Source organism: Stylophora pistillata, chromosome 10, assembly GCF_964205215.1.
Source record: "Stylophora pistillata chromosome 10, jaStyPist1.2, whole genome shotgun sequence".
Lineage (NCBI taxonomy): Eukaryota > Metazoa > Cnidaria > Anthozoa > Scleractinia > Pocilloporidae > Stylophora > Stylophora pistillata.
Window position 1 is genome coordinate 3988665 of NC_142528.1, and position 15464 is coordinate 4004128.

At 38.2% G+C, this 15464-nt stretch overlaps 3 protein-coding genes across 4 annotated transcripts; 1 reads left to right on the forward strand and 2 right to left on the reverse strand.

Moving 5' to 3' along the window:
* The first annotated feature begins 89 nt into the window (after positions 1-89).
* On the forward strand, positions 90-3568 carry LOC148721450 (uncharacterized). Its single transcript, XM_088735485.1, has 2 exons — positions 90-333; positions 1326-3568. The coding sequence occupies exon 2, from the start codon at positions 1358-1360 to the stop codon at positions 2375-2377; it is 1020 nt and encodes a 339-aa protein (XP_088591611.1). The 5' UTR covers positions 90-333; positions 1326-1357; the 3' UTR covers positions 2378-3568.
* LOC148721451 (galanin receptor 2a-like) lies at positions 3426-6094 on the reverse strand. Its single transcript, XM_088735486.1, has 2 exons — positions 5701-6094; positions 3426-4496 (listed from the first exon to the last, which is right to left on the reverse strand). Exons 1-2 carry the CDS (start codon positions 5802-5804, stop codon positions 4046-4048), a joined length of 555 nt encoding a protein of 184 aa, XP_088591612.1. The 5' UTR covers positions 5805-6094; the 3' UTR covers positions 3426-4045.
* Positions 6095-11580: 5486 nt separating this feature from the next.
* On the reverse strand, positions 11581-15214 carry LOC111324776 (allatostatin-A receptor). 2 transcript variants are annotated; one of them, XM_022928410.2, is made up of 2 exons: positions 15079-15214; positions 11581-13416 (listed from the first exon to the last, which is right to left on the reverse strand). In XM_022928410.2, the coding sequence occupies exon 2, from the start codon at positions 13397-13399 to the stop codon at positions 12452-12454; it is 948 nt and encodes a 315-aa protein (XP_022784145.1). In that variant the 5' UTR covers positions 13400-13416; positions 15079-15214; the 3' UTR covers positions 11581-12451. The 2 variants fall into 2 exon arrangements, with proteins under 2 accessions (XP_022784145.1, XP_088592435.1); XM_088736309.1 differs by lacking the exon at positions 15079-15214 and adding an exon at positions 14163-14499.
* Positions 15215-15464: the final 250 nt, after the last annotated feature.

Genomic DNA, 15464 nt, shown 5'->3' on the forward strand with positions numbered 1-15464 from the left:
CCGGACTCCCTTGAGGATGGCGGAAATAAACGAATTATATTGTGGGCGTGGCTTAAACGTCTCTCGTTATTCAACGAATTTTGGCTTATTTTCGCACAAAAAAATATCTGAAACGATAGAGATTCATTTTAGCACATGTTTTCTCTCCCTCGATTTAGGGCCGTTTTGAGTGCTTTGCATTATAAATGGTGGTCCATGTTCTGTTGTTTAGGGTAGAAGAAGATCATTGTCGTCGGAACAATAATTCTGGTTAATTCTATTTACAAGTAACGCATGCTGACGCTCTTACCAAAAGGAGGTCAGGTCCGTCTGAATGGGGGTAAAGTTGTAATGGTGAGTTTTCCTTCATAATACATTGAAAACAAAATTTATATCACCAAATATAGCACAATTTACGTTTCATGATAAATATTTCTCTATTCGGTCTCTCAACTAGCGAATGAAATAACAGCTTCAGTTTGAATCCTTTTTGTCCTAAAATTATTAATTTTCGACATTATTGAAATACTCATATCAAAAACTAAACAAACATGTACCCTGTCACAACCAATTTAATTATAGCTTGTCGAAAAAAAATTAACGGCCCTCACTATTTTGGACTTAACACCTCGTCAAGATATGCCATGTTTATATCCAGTTTGATGGCAATAGAGATTTTTATTACATCCACAGGGAAGAAGAAAACTGAGTGCGGTTTGGTTTCGCGCTCGAGCTTAGTTCAAATTTAGAAATTGATTATGATGATTATGATAATCCGTAAAAGTTCAGTTTGTCTTGTCTAGTGATAAACACCTGCTAGAAACTACGTTGTCATGGCAACTGAAATTGCGAAACGGATTTAACATGGCACGTAATTAACAACATTCGAGACGGCTAAAAGGCAGTGGAATTGAGGTGCTCAGTAGACTCTCCACGTCAACAGCAGTTGCAATCATTTTTTTTTTGAGAACTTTTGAGGCATCTTCAAAATGGACATAATTGAAGATTTTCTGTGTAATATTTCAAGGGTTGGGAAGAGAGAAAGCCAATTACCTTCCTCTAACGCTTGTACCAATTAGCGTTAGTGAAACTCTTAAATCAATGTATTTAATGTTTTCGTCTTCGGAGGTCGAAGAAAGCACAATATAAGAATCACCTCGCGCGTTTTAAGAGGCGTTTGTTTAAGCTTGACTTCAGCTCGTCTTAGAAAAATACGCTCATCCTCTTGTTTTCCACCGCAAAGAGTGAATGGCCTTCTCAGAAATATAACGGTGTACTGTTTACATTCAGCAGAATGTATCCCAGAAAAAGCGAAATTGTTAATAATGTGTTATCCCATACACTAGGAAGCCTTGGACAGCCAATCTCGAATTCTTTCATGGTCCAAGGAATCGCATTACAGAGCAAAGGAAATATGCAAGAGTTATCACATTTAAAACGGAGCAAAAAGGTTGCAAAAGGAAAGGAGTTTTCTTTGAGGCCATCACAGGAAAAATCGTCGCTAGAAGATGTCGTCTGTAATAATCCGTTTTCTCCTGGATCAAGGGCGAAAGTAGTCAACATCACCGAAAGACGGCAGGAAGGCAGTAATACTCAAATAAATGAAACCAGTTCAGACATGTCATTAAAATCATCGACTGAAGTTTTCACTAGAGAACTACAAAGAACACAGTTTGGGCTAAGATTATTGAGGAATCAAAAAGAGTCTGCTCTGTACAATTTGGCAACGAAATACAAAAGCGAAACCGATAGTCGAACGGAATCGCCGTTTGTATATAGAAGTTGCGTGGACTCTCCCTCACAACGAAAGTGCCTTACAAGAGCGAGAAGTCAATCGACAAACGATATATCGAATTTGTCCCTCAAACATGAAAGAATGAAAACAGGTGGCTGTCGGTTGCAACAAACCGAAGACAAACCACACTCGAGCGGTAAAGCTTGTCAACGAAACATGAATTTAGCGCGGGAATCTACTGCGAATAAAGGAGATAAGAGAATCGAAATAAAAGGGGAAAGGTATTGTACGGGTAGTGCAGGACGAATCAGGGCTTTACATTGCGCTATGAGCCGAAAACGTGACTCTGTGGATCAAACAATACCAGACGAGGACTACCAACCAATAGATTATGAATATTTTCTCAAATTAAAGGCAGTTTCTCGTCTTTCACGACTTTGTGATAACTCTGTTATTGATGCGGTGGCGAAGGAGAATTCCGCGTGCTGCATCGAAACGATCAGTCTCCCTCCAGTAATTGGATCGAAATGGAAACTCAAAGATCGTTTTGTTTCAGGATTGGTTTTCAATCCGTCAACAGCCGTATTAAGAGAATACACGAGGATTTCTCAAGCGCGAGTTGTGGATTTCTCGGACTCGTCCATTGGCAGCCAGGTGCTTTGAATGAAAACGATCCACAATAATTTATTCCAACTGGCAAACCTTCTTACTGCTGTTTGTGCTTGACTTAAGCACAAACAACAAACATGTTGAATTACAGCTGAGGGATTTTGCGCTCCAAATTAAAACGTGGACGGTGGCTGATACGTTATGTTTATTTATATTTCCCAAATTATCATAATTTGTTTTCAGTGCCGGGAATTAGTTCATCTGTTGCCTAAGTTAGGTTGGTTTTGTAGAAATATTTTGCAGGCCCCGATTTTAAATTTGTTCTTTATGTTTACTTGGAATGCGTTGGAAGTGATAGTTGTTTTTTTTTTTGACAGTCATTTGAAATGTGATGGTTTCAAGCATTATTAAGGGACTGTGCCTCCTTGGAAGTGAGTGTTTCATCTTACACTTTAATTCTAGAGACCTACAGAAGGAAGACTTTCGAAAAAAACGTACCGGAAAATAGCTTATTGAGAGAATTATTCGGGTTCCGCATCAAAAACGTTGTGGCTAAGTTGACAAAGGAAAACTGTCTTCATTTCTCACATTTAAAGGACGCCAGAAATCCCTTGACTGAATATGCTCAATTGTATTTCAATTGCTTCCGCACAGACCAGAAAAAACTCACTTTGCAATATCTCAGTTTTATTCTTGTTTGAACAGGATGTTTTCTTATTTTTAATTTTCGCATAGAAACAATTATCATCTGTTTTTTTTTTTAATCGATGGGTAACACAGGCAACCATTTGATAATAATTATAAATAATCATTGCATAGGTAGAAGGCAAAATTGACTTTGCCAGCTGCCTTTGTATTGTTACAGAAACTCCTTTCAGATTCTTTACAGTGTTCATTATGATAGAGCAATTGTAGCACCTATGCCGAAAATCGAATTAGCCACAAACAAACCTTATCGAGAGTTCAATTTCTACGGAAGTCAAACAATTTAACTATTATGGATTTCTTCAAAAATATCATGATCAGGTTGCGTTTAATTTTACTCTCCGTCAAATTTTGCGACGAAAAGAGAGGTGCGTCAACATCAATAAGGTTGAATGAATGAAATGAATGAAAAACTTTATTTAAGTGTCTATGTTTTTAGCTACAAGCTAATGGTGGATATTAAAAATTTAAAAATAAAATGCGTTAACATATGTAGATAATAGTTATTTTCAGCAGATAATTAAAAAGATAATAAAGTTATTTAGTTAAGTTTTAAATTTCAACGAGAGTTGAAAGGTCGACTTTTCTTATGTTCTTCTTGAACGAATCTAGAGTTTCTATCGTTCTTAGGTGTGATACAATGAATATATGAAGTTCATATATTTTGAACTGCGGTATTAGATACGTATGATGCACGATCCTCGCAGTAGATAGCGCTATTTAAGCAATAGCGAAAATCAGACCTGAAAAAAATCATGCCTGTGCGGGATTCGAACCACTGACCTCTGCGATACTAGTGCAGCGCTCTACCAATTGAGCTAACAAGCCAACTGGGAGCAGGCCGTTAAGTTGATTCGTAATAAACCCGTGAAAGTGATAAATGAGATACAATGAATATATCAAGTTCATATATTTTGAACTGCGGTATTAGATACGTATGAAATACGAGTTCCAATCCCGTACAGGTCTGTTTTTCGCTATTGCATAAATAGCGCTATCTACTGCGAGGATCGCGCATCATACGTTCTTGCGTGTCTTGTTAACTTCGACCTGATGAGGTTGAACGATGACGGTTGGAGTATGAACGATATGGCAACCTCTTTCTGACAATGTACTTTCGATTCTGTTTTCAACAAAAGCTTTATTTCTACATGATGTATCGTCAAGGTCTCTTTCTACGCTTTGCAGTGTTTCAGGTGTCTGTGGCACAACAATGTTCCTTCTACGAAGCGGCCGACCACACCACATTAATCTCTTCAAACTCTTGCTAGACGGAGTACTATGCAATCTGTACACAATAGGGTCGATGCAAGAATTGAATGTGAGGAGCAAAATTCCCTGCTGAACTATAGGCGAATCCTTGGCCACAAATGAAGTGAACGGGAGAAGAACAAATACAAAGCTGTTTGGGATCCAGGTTAATATATATATCATACTGATGATGAAAGCCATCCGAGTAGCTTTTCTCCTGTTGAAAATGTAGAATAATATATGTTTTAAAAATTAAACAGATATAACCATGAGATACAATGAATATATGAAGTTCATATATTTTTGAACTGCGGTATTAAATACGTATGATGGACGATCCTCGCAGTATATAGCGCTATTTAGGCAATAGCGAAAATCAGACCTGAAAAAGAAAAAAATCAGGCCTGTACAGGATTCGAACCACTGACCTCTGCGATACTAGTGCAGCGCTCTACCAATTGAGCTAACAAGCCAACTGAGAGCAGGCCGTTAAGTTGATTCGTAATAAACCCGTGAAAGTAATAAATGAGATACAATGAATATATGAAGTTCATATATTTTGTACTGCGGTATTAGATACGTATGATGGACGATCCTCGCAGTAGATAGCGCTATTTAGGCAATAGCGAAAATCAGACCTGAAAAAGAAAAAAATCAGGCCTGTACGGGATTCGAACCACTGACCTCTGCGATACTAGTGCAGTGCTCTACTAATTGAGCTAACAAGCCAACTGAGAGCAGGCCGTTAAGTTGATTGATAATATTCATTGTATCTCATTTATTACTTTCACGGGTTTATTACGAATCAACTTAACGGCCTGCTCTCAGTTGGCTTGTTAGCTCAATTGGTAGAGCGCTGCACTAGTATCGCAGAGGTCAGTGGTTCGAATCCCGTACAGGCCTGATGTTTTTCAGGTCTGATTTTCGCTATTGCCTAAATAGCGCTATCTACTGCGAGGATCGTCCATCATACAGATATAACCATGGTGACCGGTGTTGCAGTTCAAGTACCTAGCAGATCCTTAAGTTATAGAAATCTTATATTACGACATACGATACTATACCTCCGAGTTGACTAAACTTTCAAAACGAAATATTCAAATCCAAAATTCAACTCCTTTTTCGACCCTGAATGATCAGATCTGTAGCTGTCTGTTTATTGTCTATTGATGTGAATTCTCGCACGAGAAATACAATTTTCCCAAAGCTTTATCAGAGTCGTCTCTATCGACAAAATTAGAGTCCATGCCGTCCGCAGAACACCAGATTAAGGTTAAAAAACATAATAATTCCGTTCTAAAGACTATTTTTTAGAATAACTATTGTGGAATTGATTTATCCCAAGGCTGGACCAAAATCGCCTCCACTCTGTTTTTCAGTTTCGCTCGGTGAGGTATTAAAGGTAGGCTTGAGTAACTTACCGGTGCTTTGATGATGGAGCTCCCCCGGGTACTATAGTCTTCCAATCTGGACGTAGAGATAACCCATAATAATCACAGGAACCACGTTCGTGTTTATTACCCATACGACAGAGCTCGCTCGAGTGAGAAAAGGAATAGGTCAGGAAACATAACAGACACCAGTCTTCTCATCGTAGGCAAATGAGGTAATATTTCGGACAAATGCATAAATCCAAAAGGCGGTGATGATGCTTTTTAACTTTGTAGCTATCAATCCAGTTTGATGACGCAAAGGATATAACACAGCATAGTAACGCTCCACAGATACTAGAATACCGGTCCACATCAATGTCGAACCCGTCAGTAAAATGCAAGCCACGTAGGCAGGTGTGCCTTGTAAATTCATGAAAGGATTATTGATGACAAATCTAATAAGAAAGAGTACATTCGATAGATTATTCTCCTTGGTGCAAAAATTGAGCATTAAAACAGTAATTTTACCAAGAAAAGAGGATTGCTAATCAAATTGTAATGTGCACTTGTAAAACAGCAAATCACTTTAAGAAACGCGATAGGTTTAAGGAAGGAATTTATTCAAATGTTTTCTTAGGTTTGCTTTGATTTAAGAGTGAATTGTGTATCTTAGAAGGTCAAAGTTCTTTTCTTCGTCTTTCAGATGTCGCAAGGGATTGTGCCGAATATCCCCACCAATGTCATCTTTGAAAGCTTTCGAAGGTTTCAGGTTTCGTTTACTGCCAGCAGTAAAAAGGAACTGGGAAAGAAACATTCCTCACCACAGAAAAAGAATTTTGAACAATGTCATGAAAATCAGGAAGCAGAGAACATTTAAATTTACGCGAAACTAATGACTGACCTGAATAAGGAGAAGACACCAACGATCATGTTGGATACTGCCTCGTTTACAAGAAGAAAATTCATTGGTGTTCTTATTGTTTTGTCTCTTAGAACGACCAGACATACCGGAGAGTTACCAAGCAAGTTGATCGCCACCATTACTGAGCAAACACATATAACTGATTTAGAAAATGGCATGTTTTTGATCAGCAATTTGCAGATGATTCTATTCTTATGGAAGACTGGCTTAGGCCACATTCCTGTCCCTTGAACATGTCCAAACTTGCCAAAATATGTGAAAAAATTTGAATTCTTTTTAACTAAAAGAAAAAAAAGCTCTTATTAGCTGATTAGATCTGCCTTTTTTATGAGTGATAGAGTTACCCGAATTAAGATTACTAATTTATGCTCTGAGAGTTGAATGCAAGTTACGTTGCTCTTAAATGTAGTCGACCCTGGGCGCTTGGAAAGAAAGAATTGCGCGTACGTGTCAGATGTGAATGCACGTGTCAGATGTGATGCACGGGAAATAATATTTTTAATGTAGGAGTGGGTGATTAAACTGACTCATGGAACAGCGGTGGGTATCTTCATTAAAAAATTAGGATAAAAAACTAGTTACAAAATGATGAAAGATTCCAAATCAGCAGAATTTACTGCATTTTCATAGTTGAAACTAGCTATTTTAATTTTGAGAAAGTGTATTACTAATTTTCCTCATTGTTTTATCATTATATTGGAAAGGAAAACCTCATAAACATTTACTTTCCACGCACATAAACATACGCTTACTACAAACTAGTTTCGTCTACAGACCTCTTCAGTTGTATGCGATGTATACATCGAAGTCTGTAGACGAAACTAGTTTTGTAATAAGCGTATGTTTATGTGCGTGGAAAGTAAATGTTTATGAGGTTTTCCTTTTCAATATAATGATGAGTAATACTTTCTTAGCTTCGGTAATCAGAATTTCACGAAGTCATAGTTTTATCTAATATGAAAATTTTTCATCACCTTAAATAAAATTCTCAGTTATTAATTTGCTGGCATATCCTTCGTCTGAACGAATTGTCATTAAGAACGTGTCGTCTCTGTAAGAATCGAACATCTTAAGAAATGAAAATTTTCAACCCCCCTTCATATTTGCATGCAGTTAGGCACTCAGGAGGGATGCAGAAAAATGCACTTTTTAAAGGTTGCAGCACTCTTGTTGCCATGATAACAATGACTGCTTGTTTGAGGCCTGGGGCCTTATTTTCATACAAAAAACATCGCAAAAAGTGTAAAATGTTCATTTCTCTATCTCAAGCTAAATACAACATTACAAATTAGTACTTCTAGCATACATAGTGACATCATTTGTCTTTACTTTGATGCATTCAATTTTCCCTGGGAGTGATTGCGAACACACCAATAGATTACTTATCTTGGTACAGTTTCGGTCATTTTTGCCGTAGGGTAAAACAGGGAAAACATTTGTCTAAATTTCTCCAAAAGGACAACGATACTGAAACTGAAACTACACACTTAGCTGGTTGTAATATTCTAGTTTTTAAATATGTAAAAATCTCTGCGGGCCGCCCTCTACTTTTCCTAGTGGCAATTCGTGAACGAAGCTTAAAAATTAGATATTGCATAAATTGGCAATGTTTACATCAAATGTTCTCAACAGCAAACGTTTCAGACAAATGAAAAGTGCATGATATCGAAAGAACGTTATCTTCTAAGCAATATCCCGAAGGGAAATCTGCCACTAGCTTTAATATCAGAAAAAAAATTGATCAACCTTCATAAAGGACTACCCGACGTAACTACAAACATGTACCTTAAATCGTGTGCATGTCATCCAGATTCCGAGTACCTTCTTTCATGGTAGTCTAAGCAATCCGAAATCCTCTGACGATACACGGTTATACTTGTCTGTCATTTTAAACATATTAAAGTTGGCTGATGTTCACGAAACTTTATATCGTAACACCAATCATTTGTCATAAACATGTACGTTATCACGATGGCGTGACGCTGGATTTCTCCACGAAGTTTCCATCAGGTCGCTCCAAAGAAGACGAGAAATGGACATTTTTCGATATTTCAGCAGATTTCCCCGCATTCTGAGGTAAAAACAACCAAAAAAAGAGAAGAAAACGTTGATTGAACGGACAGAGCTGAATAACGAAATGCTACGTCAGAGGGTATACGGTCAACAACGCGGCCTCAAGTGTCCTAGGTCTAAAATTTAGCGAAATTAGCGGAAAATAATAAGAGCTGACTTTTAAAACCGAGGAACTCTGTTTTCGTCGAAGGCATTTTCCTATTTCCAGAAGTTTTGAAGAAGATTAATTTTTTAACATTTTTAGGGGGTGTACCAAATTTAATGGAGGTTGTTCCGTAAAAGAAAAGCGGCAAGGAAAACGACACCTCGAAGCAACAGAATAGGAAATCAACCATGCGAATGACTCAAAATCCGTGTTTCCGCGGCAAAATATAGCGCATGCGTATACGTTATTCAGCTCTGCCGATTGAACGTTCATAAACACAGAGAGTGAGAGTATAAATCGCAACTTGTCAGCGGTAGTACTACATGTAAAACCCAGTTGCTACAATAGCAATTTGTACTACATATTGCCTCTCCTTAAAAGAGCAGGTTCGGGCAGTTGTCATTTCCGGATGACACGGAACAGAGATATTTCGAATCTGAGATATTTCAAATCATCTAATTGCCGCTTATTTGCACTTTTGGGCTTTCCTGGATTTTTGCATTGGCCATTTGCGTTTACGATGTTTTTGTATGAAAATGAGGCCCCAGGCCTCGAACAAGCAGCCGGTGTTACCATGGCAACAAGAATACTGCAACCTTTAAAAAGGGCATTTTTGTGCATCCCCCTGAGTGCCTAACTGTATGCAAAATTTGAAGGGGGGTTGAAAATTTTCAATTCCCAAGATGTTTGATTCTTACAGAGACACGTTCTTAATCTGTTCTTAGGTAAAACTGATCAAAGCTACCAGACACTAGTGCAACACGATTCTTGTGATAAAACCTTCCAAATAATTATTTTCTTGATTCTCGATTCTGTCTTTGGTAGCCCGATAGATATGTCATACCTGTCTAATTCAGCGAGCTTCTACTGACAGCGGCAGGGGATTGCGTGCAATGTTTCTATTTAATTTGATTGGCTTTTTCGCTATTATGCCATGAAAACAACGTTTAGCAGAGAGAAAAAAAATTGACCAAGCCTTGGGCTTTATGAAACGGGAAAGTTTTTCATCTATTTGACATAAGTGACAAAAAGATAGCGACTACATGGTACCGAAAACCTCGTAAGGAAGATTTTACTCTTTGAAGAAAATGGAAAAATAAACAATGCCTCTAAGGTTATAACCTCTTGAGGCTTCGTAAATGATGATTTATCATGATGCACGTATTCACCACGAGCATATCTGCGAAACTTAAAAACTTTATCTCTTAATAGGGGTAAAGTACTAGATACGCAATAAAGAGAAAACCATACAAACCTGCAGATATACGACCTTTCAATAACTAATGGCCCCAGTACTGCAAATTTACGAAGTTCACGCAAAAGTAGACGACTTTGTTTTCAGACGGCAGATCTATTCAACGCATAATGATTCAAGTGAGCACGCGGTGGCTTGAGTGGGCCTTTGTATCATTGCGGCCCCCTTATATTGCCCTGTTATTCATCTCATTTTAATACATGATGCTGTCGTACTGCAACTTCTTCGTCTGTTTAGCAGACGGAACCTCACAAAAAATGCCAATGTTAAATTATTACAATCTCAAATTTAGAATAAAAAAAATTCCAATCAATTCAGTTGATGAAATATATAATCTAGATATATAATAATTAACAATTATTCCACTCGCGCTTGTTGGATATGAGATGATTATAGCCAACTCGGCGCTAAGCGCCTCGTTGGCTATCTATCATCTCATATCCAACAAGCGCGAGTGGAATAATGTTTTATTAAAAACGTTAAATCAAATTATTAAATTTTATTAAATTTTTAGCTCCCTTTTAATTTTAAGCTAACACGTACGCTTACCATATTTGTAGATTATGGTATATTGGCTGATATACCATAATGGCTAAGCTAATAAAAAGTCTTGAATTGCATTATCCAATGATCTAGTTTTTAATAATAGACAAAAATACTTATTATTAGACTTCAATATAGCAAAAGACCTCCAAAACAAAATGTAAAAACATTTTTTAACATAATATTCTTCTGACAGCTCAATTTCTATCGTTTTATTACAACTTCTGTTCGAAAACTATAATGCCCTTTCGTTCTCCGAGCCCCCGTATGCTATAAAGGTACATGAAATCTCGCCTTCTTCAAAATAAACTGATAGGAACCTACATTGTTGTTATCGTTACAGCGAGGGTCCTACAGCTTTTCACATTTTATTACCAGGGAGTTTTGTGCCTTTCAAAAAATTAACCGAAATTCTCCAAGTTCTAACTTCACAATCCATGTTTTATAAAATATTCTTTGTTCTCAACCATCTTATCCTTTTTTTTTTTGGCGTGATCTCATTTCTTTGTTTTCTGTTTTACACATTCACCCTGACTATATTTTTCGAGTAACACCACGTTCAACCCAACGCGTCAGCAAAATATATATTGGCAATTGTAACTATTAGCGCTGACAGCGATAAACCAAGTTGTAAATGACCTAAATGATAAATAATTTGTCATTGTAGCTTCCGAATCGGTCAATGTAAATATGAGTCGCTTTTACACTCATACCTGAAGTCCCGCACGTTTTCTTTGGCAATCGCACTTATATACGAAATGGTGCTGGCTTTATACATCACCAGTGCAAGCAGGTCAAGTAAAACCTTTTACTCAAGTACTCTTGTTGACAGGTGTCCTTAGTTTATCTTGCTTATTAACGCTGGAAGACTGAGGCAAGGCCCTTATGGCAGAATATTGGCCTCATTCTTGGCCTCGCATTTGTGTGAAGCGCGTTCTGATTTTTTTTTTTTTTTGTTTTTTTTCCGGCAAACTTCGTAACATTTATCAGTTACCTTCGAAAAAAGATACTCGTCTTTCTCTGTTATTTATTGATGATGACCAGAAATATCAACTAATGACAAAGACAAGCTCTAAACACAAATGCAAATGTAGCAAAGCAGGAATTTAACGATATGGGATTCACAGAAGCAAACTGTGATTTTTCGCGTTATGCTTCTGTATATCGTTTATTAGCTATAGTTTTTTATTGCTGAATTTCCTGGTTAAATGTTACAATAATTCGCTACTTATACATATCAAGTGTCAAACAGGGGAAATATCCTCCAGCGTTTCAAGTTTCGCTGCCCCTAAATTTGTTTATTAACATCTGCAGTCTCGTAAAAAGCAAAGAATCGTGTTCACGCTCCCTTGCGCTTTAGAGACCGATCTGACTCATAATGATGTGGATGCGTGCGTAGTTACAGAAACACATCAACACATTGGAAATCAGACATGCCTGACGCTGTCACTAATATACCAAATTACTCTGTTTTCAGAAGAGACCGTACCATTATGAGGACGGGACTTTAGGGCGAGAGGAGGCATAGCTATTTACGTTAGAAGTAATCTTAAGGTTGTTGACGTTTACAGATCGAGTGTTTACGAGCTCATTTGCATCACGTTGATACCGCGTGGAGAAAATCGTATGCTCGCGAATAACTGTTTTATTTTATACCACATAGATACCAAAAAATAGCTTATTTCCCTCAATACACCGAAATATGGTCGGAATTTAAACTATTGACGAGCGGTTTTGTCTCTTCGAATACTCAGAGGTGAATAGTACTTGCTGTTCACTTTCGAACTAGCCAATCATCGCGCGCGAAAGCACTACTCGCTTGTACGGTATATACTAAGGGTCATTAAAAGCAACAGAGGTGTTACAAGGAAGCAGAAAGCTTAGGATCAACAAAATTTTCTGACCGGAATGTTCTGCAACAAAGGGTTCCTCTTATGTATTGGCGAAAGTTACTACTATGAAGAGCGTAAATGAAGGGATTGATGGCTGAATTGACGCCAACAAGTATCACTGATATGATATATGGAACCGAGCCATATGCATAATCTTCTGGCTCATACTTCGACAACATGTAAAACACCAGATTAGGTAACCAGCATACTATGTACATTAAACTCACGACGAAAACCATTTTTGTCACTTTCAGCCTCGATCTGATTCGCGCTCGTTCCGTGACCCCTAAGTTGCTAGGATTTCCACTTTTCCAGAGATTGCTGAGCATCTTTAAATATAAAATTACCATGGCTCCCATGGGAATAACACCGAAGACAAAAAGACAAGCAATGGTGTAAGCTTTGGCAAGATGTTCATTCGGCCAGTGTTCTGGGCAATGAGTTACTCCGTGTTTATCATAACGAATCACAAAAAACAGAGGCAGGTTAAAGATTATGGCGTAAAGCCAGCCAAAGATTACAATCGAGATCAATCGATAATTTGTGAGTCGCCAACGTTCGCCAAAGGGGTGAACAACAGCGAAATAACGCTCAATAGCGACAACTACCAACGAGAACGCTGATGCAGCCCCACCAATCCAGATGAAACTCCCTCCAGTGATAAACTTGCACAAGAAGTCCCCTGCAGTACCTGACGGGTGGTGAAACGCCCATTTGATGACGTAAACTGGAATGATAAACAGCGCCACCATGATATCCGAGGCTGCTAGGTTCACAAGAAGGTAATTGACCGGCGCACGCATTCCATGGTATCGGAACACAACCATGCATACCACGCTGTTTCCCACGAGATTTACCACCACCACCACAGAGAAGGCAACCGTGAGACCCAGGTCCAGTGACGTCATAGAGGTCATGGTGTGACCTAGCAGAACTGCAAAGAGTAATAAAAAATTATTAAGCTGCCAAATAGGCGTCACTTTTTGGCGTTTATCAGGTCAGTGGTTCTCTCCTCGCACAAGTCGTGCCTCTCTCGTTCGTCTTGCGCTTTCCTCGCGTTATTCTAGCGCTTGTCTTCGCTTGCATCAAAAACGCAAAACGAAATGTCGCCTGTTCAGCTGACCAATTAAGAACAGGTCAAGCTCTTGACTTTATGGGGGATTTCATGACTTATGATGCTTTTCAATGATATTTTTTGGGTGGACATTTTTGAAGTCTCAGTTTTTCAATGCTTCGATACTTTGCTTCAACTCTGCTGTACAGCCTTCCAGGGAAATAGTGAAGATTCTAAGACAATCAACTTTTTCCCACGAGATACCCATAATTTCTTCGAATTGTTGACTCTTGTCTACATACCAAGAAACAAATGGATAATTCATACCCATATCATGATATGAAAATACCCCATACCGAAGCGAAAAAAGAGCGTGCCCTAAAACCGCCACCCGTTGGGAATACAACGGGAAAAAGACACTTCCTGCAAAATTACATAACCAAGTGTGCTGCTGACCACACCGCACAGTGGGGCTCGGTGAGGTTGAAGCTCAAGCGAGATGTCAAGGCAAGGCAACTTTCATTCACAAAAGAAATAAAATACTTTCTGCAGCTGTTTATCACGATTTACTTGAAATAAGACTAAGTTAAAAATTTACTTGAAATAAGAGCAAATTAAAAACTCACTGAAACGTTACAGCTTACTATTAGGCCACCAAACACAAGTCTCGGCGACTTTCGCTGCACCTTTAGCCGCCGGCATTTCAATCCTACTCGTCATGGTGATAAAAATGGTCACAGCTTACAGCACTCCACTAGTTGAGCCTGCTCCTGTATGTTCCCATATGGAAGTGAAAAGTCCCAGCTCTCGAAATTTCCCCTTAAGCCTCCTTAATTTGGGAGATGTATATACACCGGTAACAGCCAGACTTGCAGTATGACTTGTGAAGAGGCGGCGATAGAAAGTATTAGACCTTACCGAAGTAACTAAGCCATGAACTGTAGAGGAAAGGACTTGAGCTTTGAACTAACGAGATTTAACAATGGCCGAATACTTCAAAACAGACTCCCAACATATGAAGCGGAAATGGTGTTACTTTTTTGTCGAGCCGTAGTAGACCGTTCAGTCTTATTATCACATGACGTTTCTCTATAGGTTTCCGGTTTATATTATGAATTGTCCCACCATATTTATTTGAGACTTACAGAGAGCCATGTGATTTATTCGGTTTATTGTGCTTGAAGTTGGAACAGCGGATCGAAAGTTTCAACATTTACGTACGTATTTAACATCTAAATTACTTAAGAATTGCGATAACAAGGTGATGTGTTATGTACGTAGCCAAGGGATACGTCGAAATTCTTTAGTTTTGTCTCTAAACTGTACGCTATTGGCAAAGCAAAACCTTCATCATCATCTTTGAGTTTGGACGACTCGGAGGTTTTGCAGCGATGAAGATAAACATAGTCTGAATTTAAATTAGAACGTAGTGATCAGCAGATTGAATATAGGCCGATAAGTTCCTGTGTCGCTAAATGTGCTGTTCCACCGAAAATTAGACTTTGTTCCCCTGAGCGATGAGTTAAGTTATTCGACTCTTACCTTGTTTTGGTCAGGATAGAAAATGCTCAATGTTTCCTTTCGCTTTCTGCATAACCGTTGATCATTCAAGCGATGTACATACTCAACGCCTGTTAAAACACGCTGTTGTGATTGCGTGATAATTAGATGACCAGCGTGACCAAAGAAACACACTTATCACACACTTTATTTTCTTTTTCTTACAAAATAATTTAGATTATGTTGACCCGCAGATAGCAAATTTGCTATTCGAGGCGGGTCAATCATCAACAAACATTATTTACAATATATAAAGAAAATTAAAAACTAAATAATTAGATATTGTTAAATTATAAAAAGAAGCATAGCTGGCAAATACATCAATAGTTGTTCAATAAAGTATAGAAGCAAATACATTAGTACTGAAA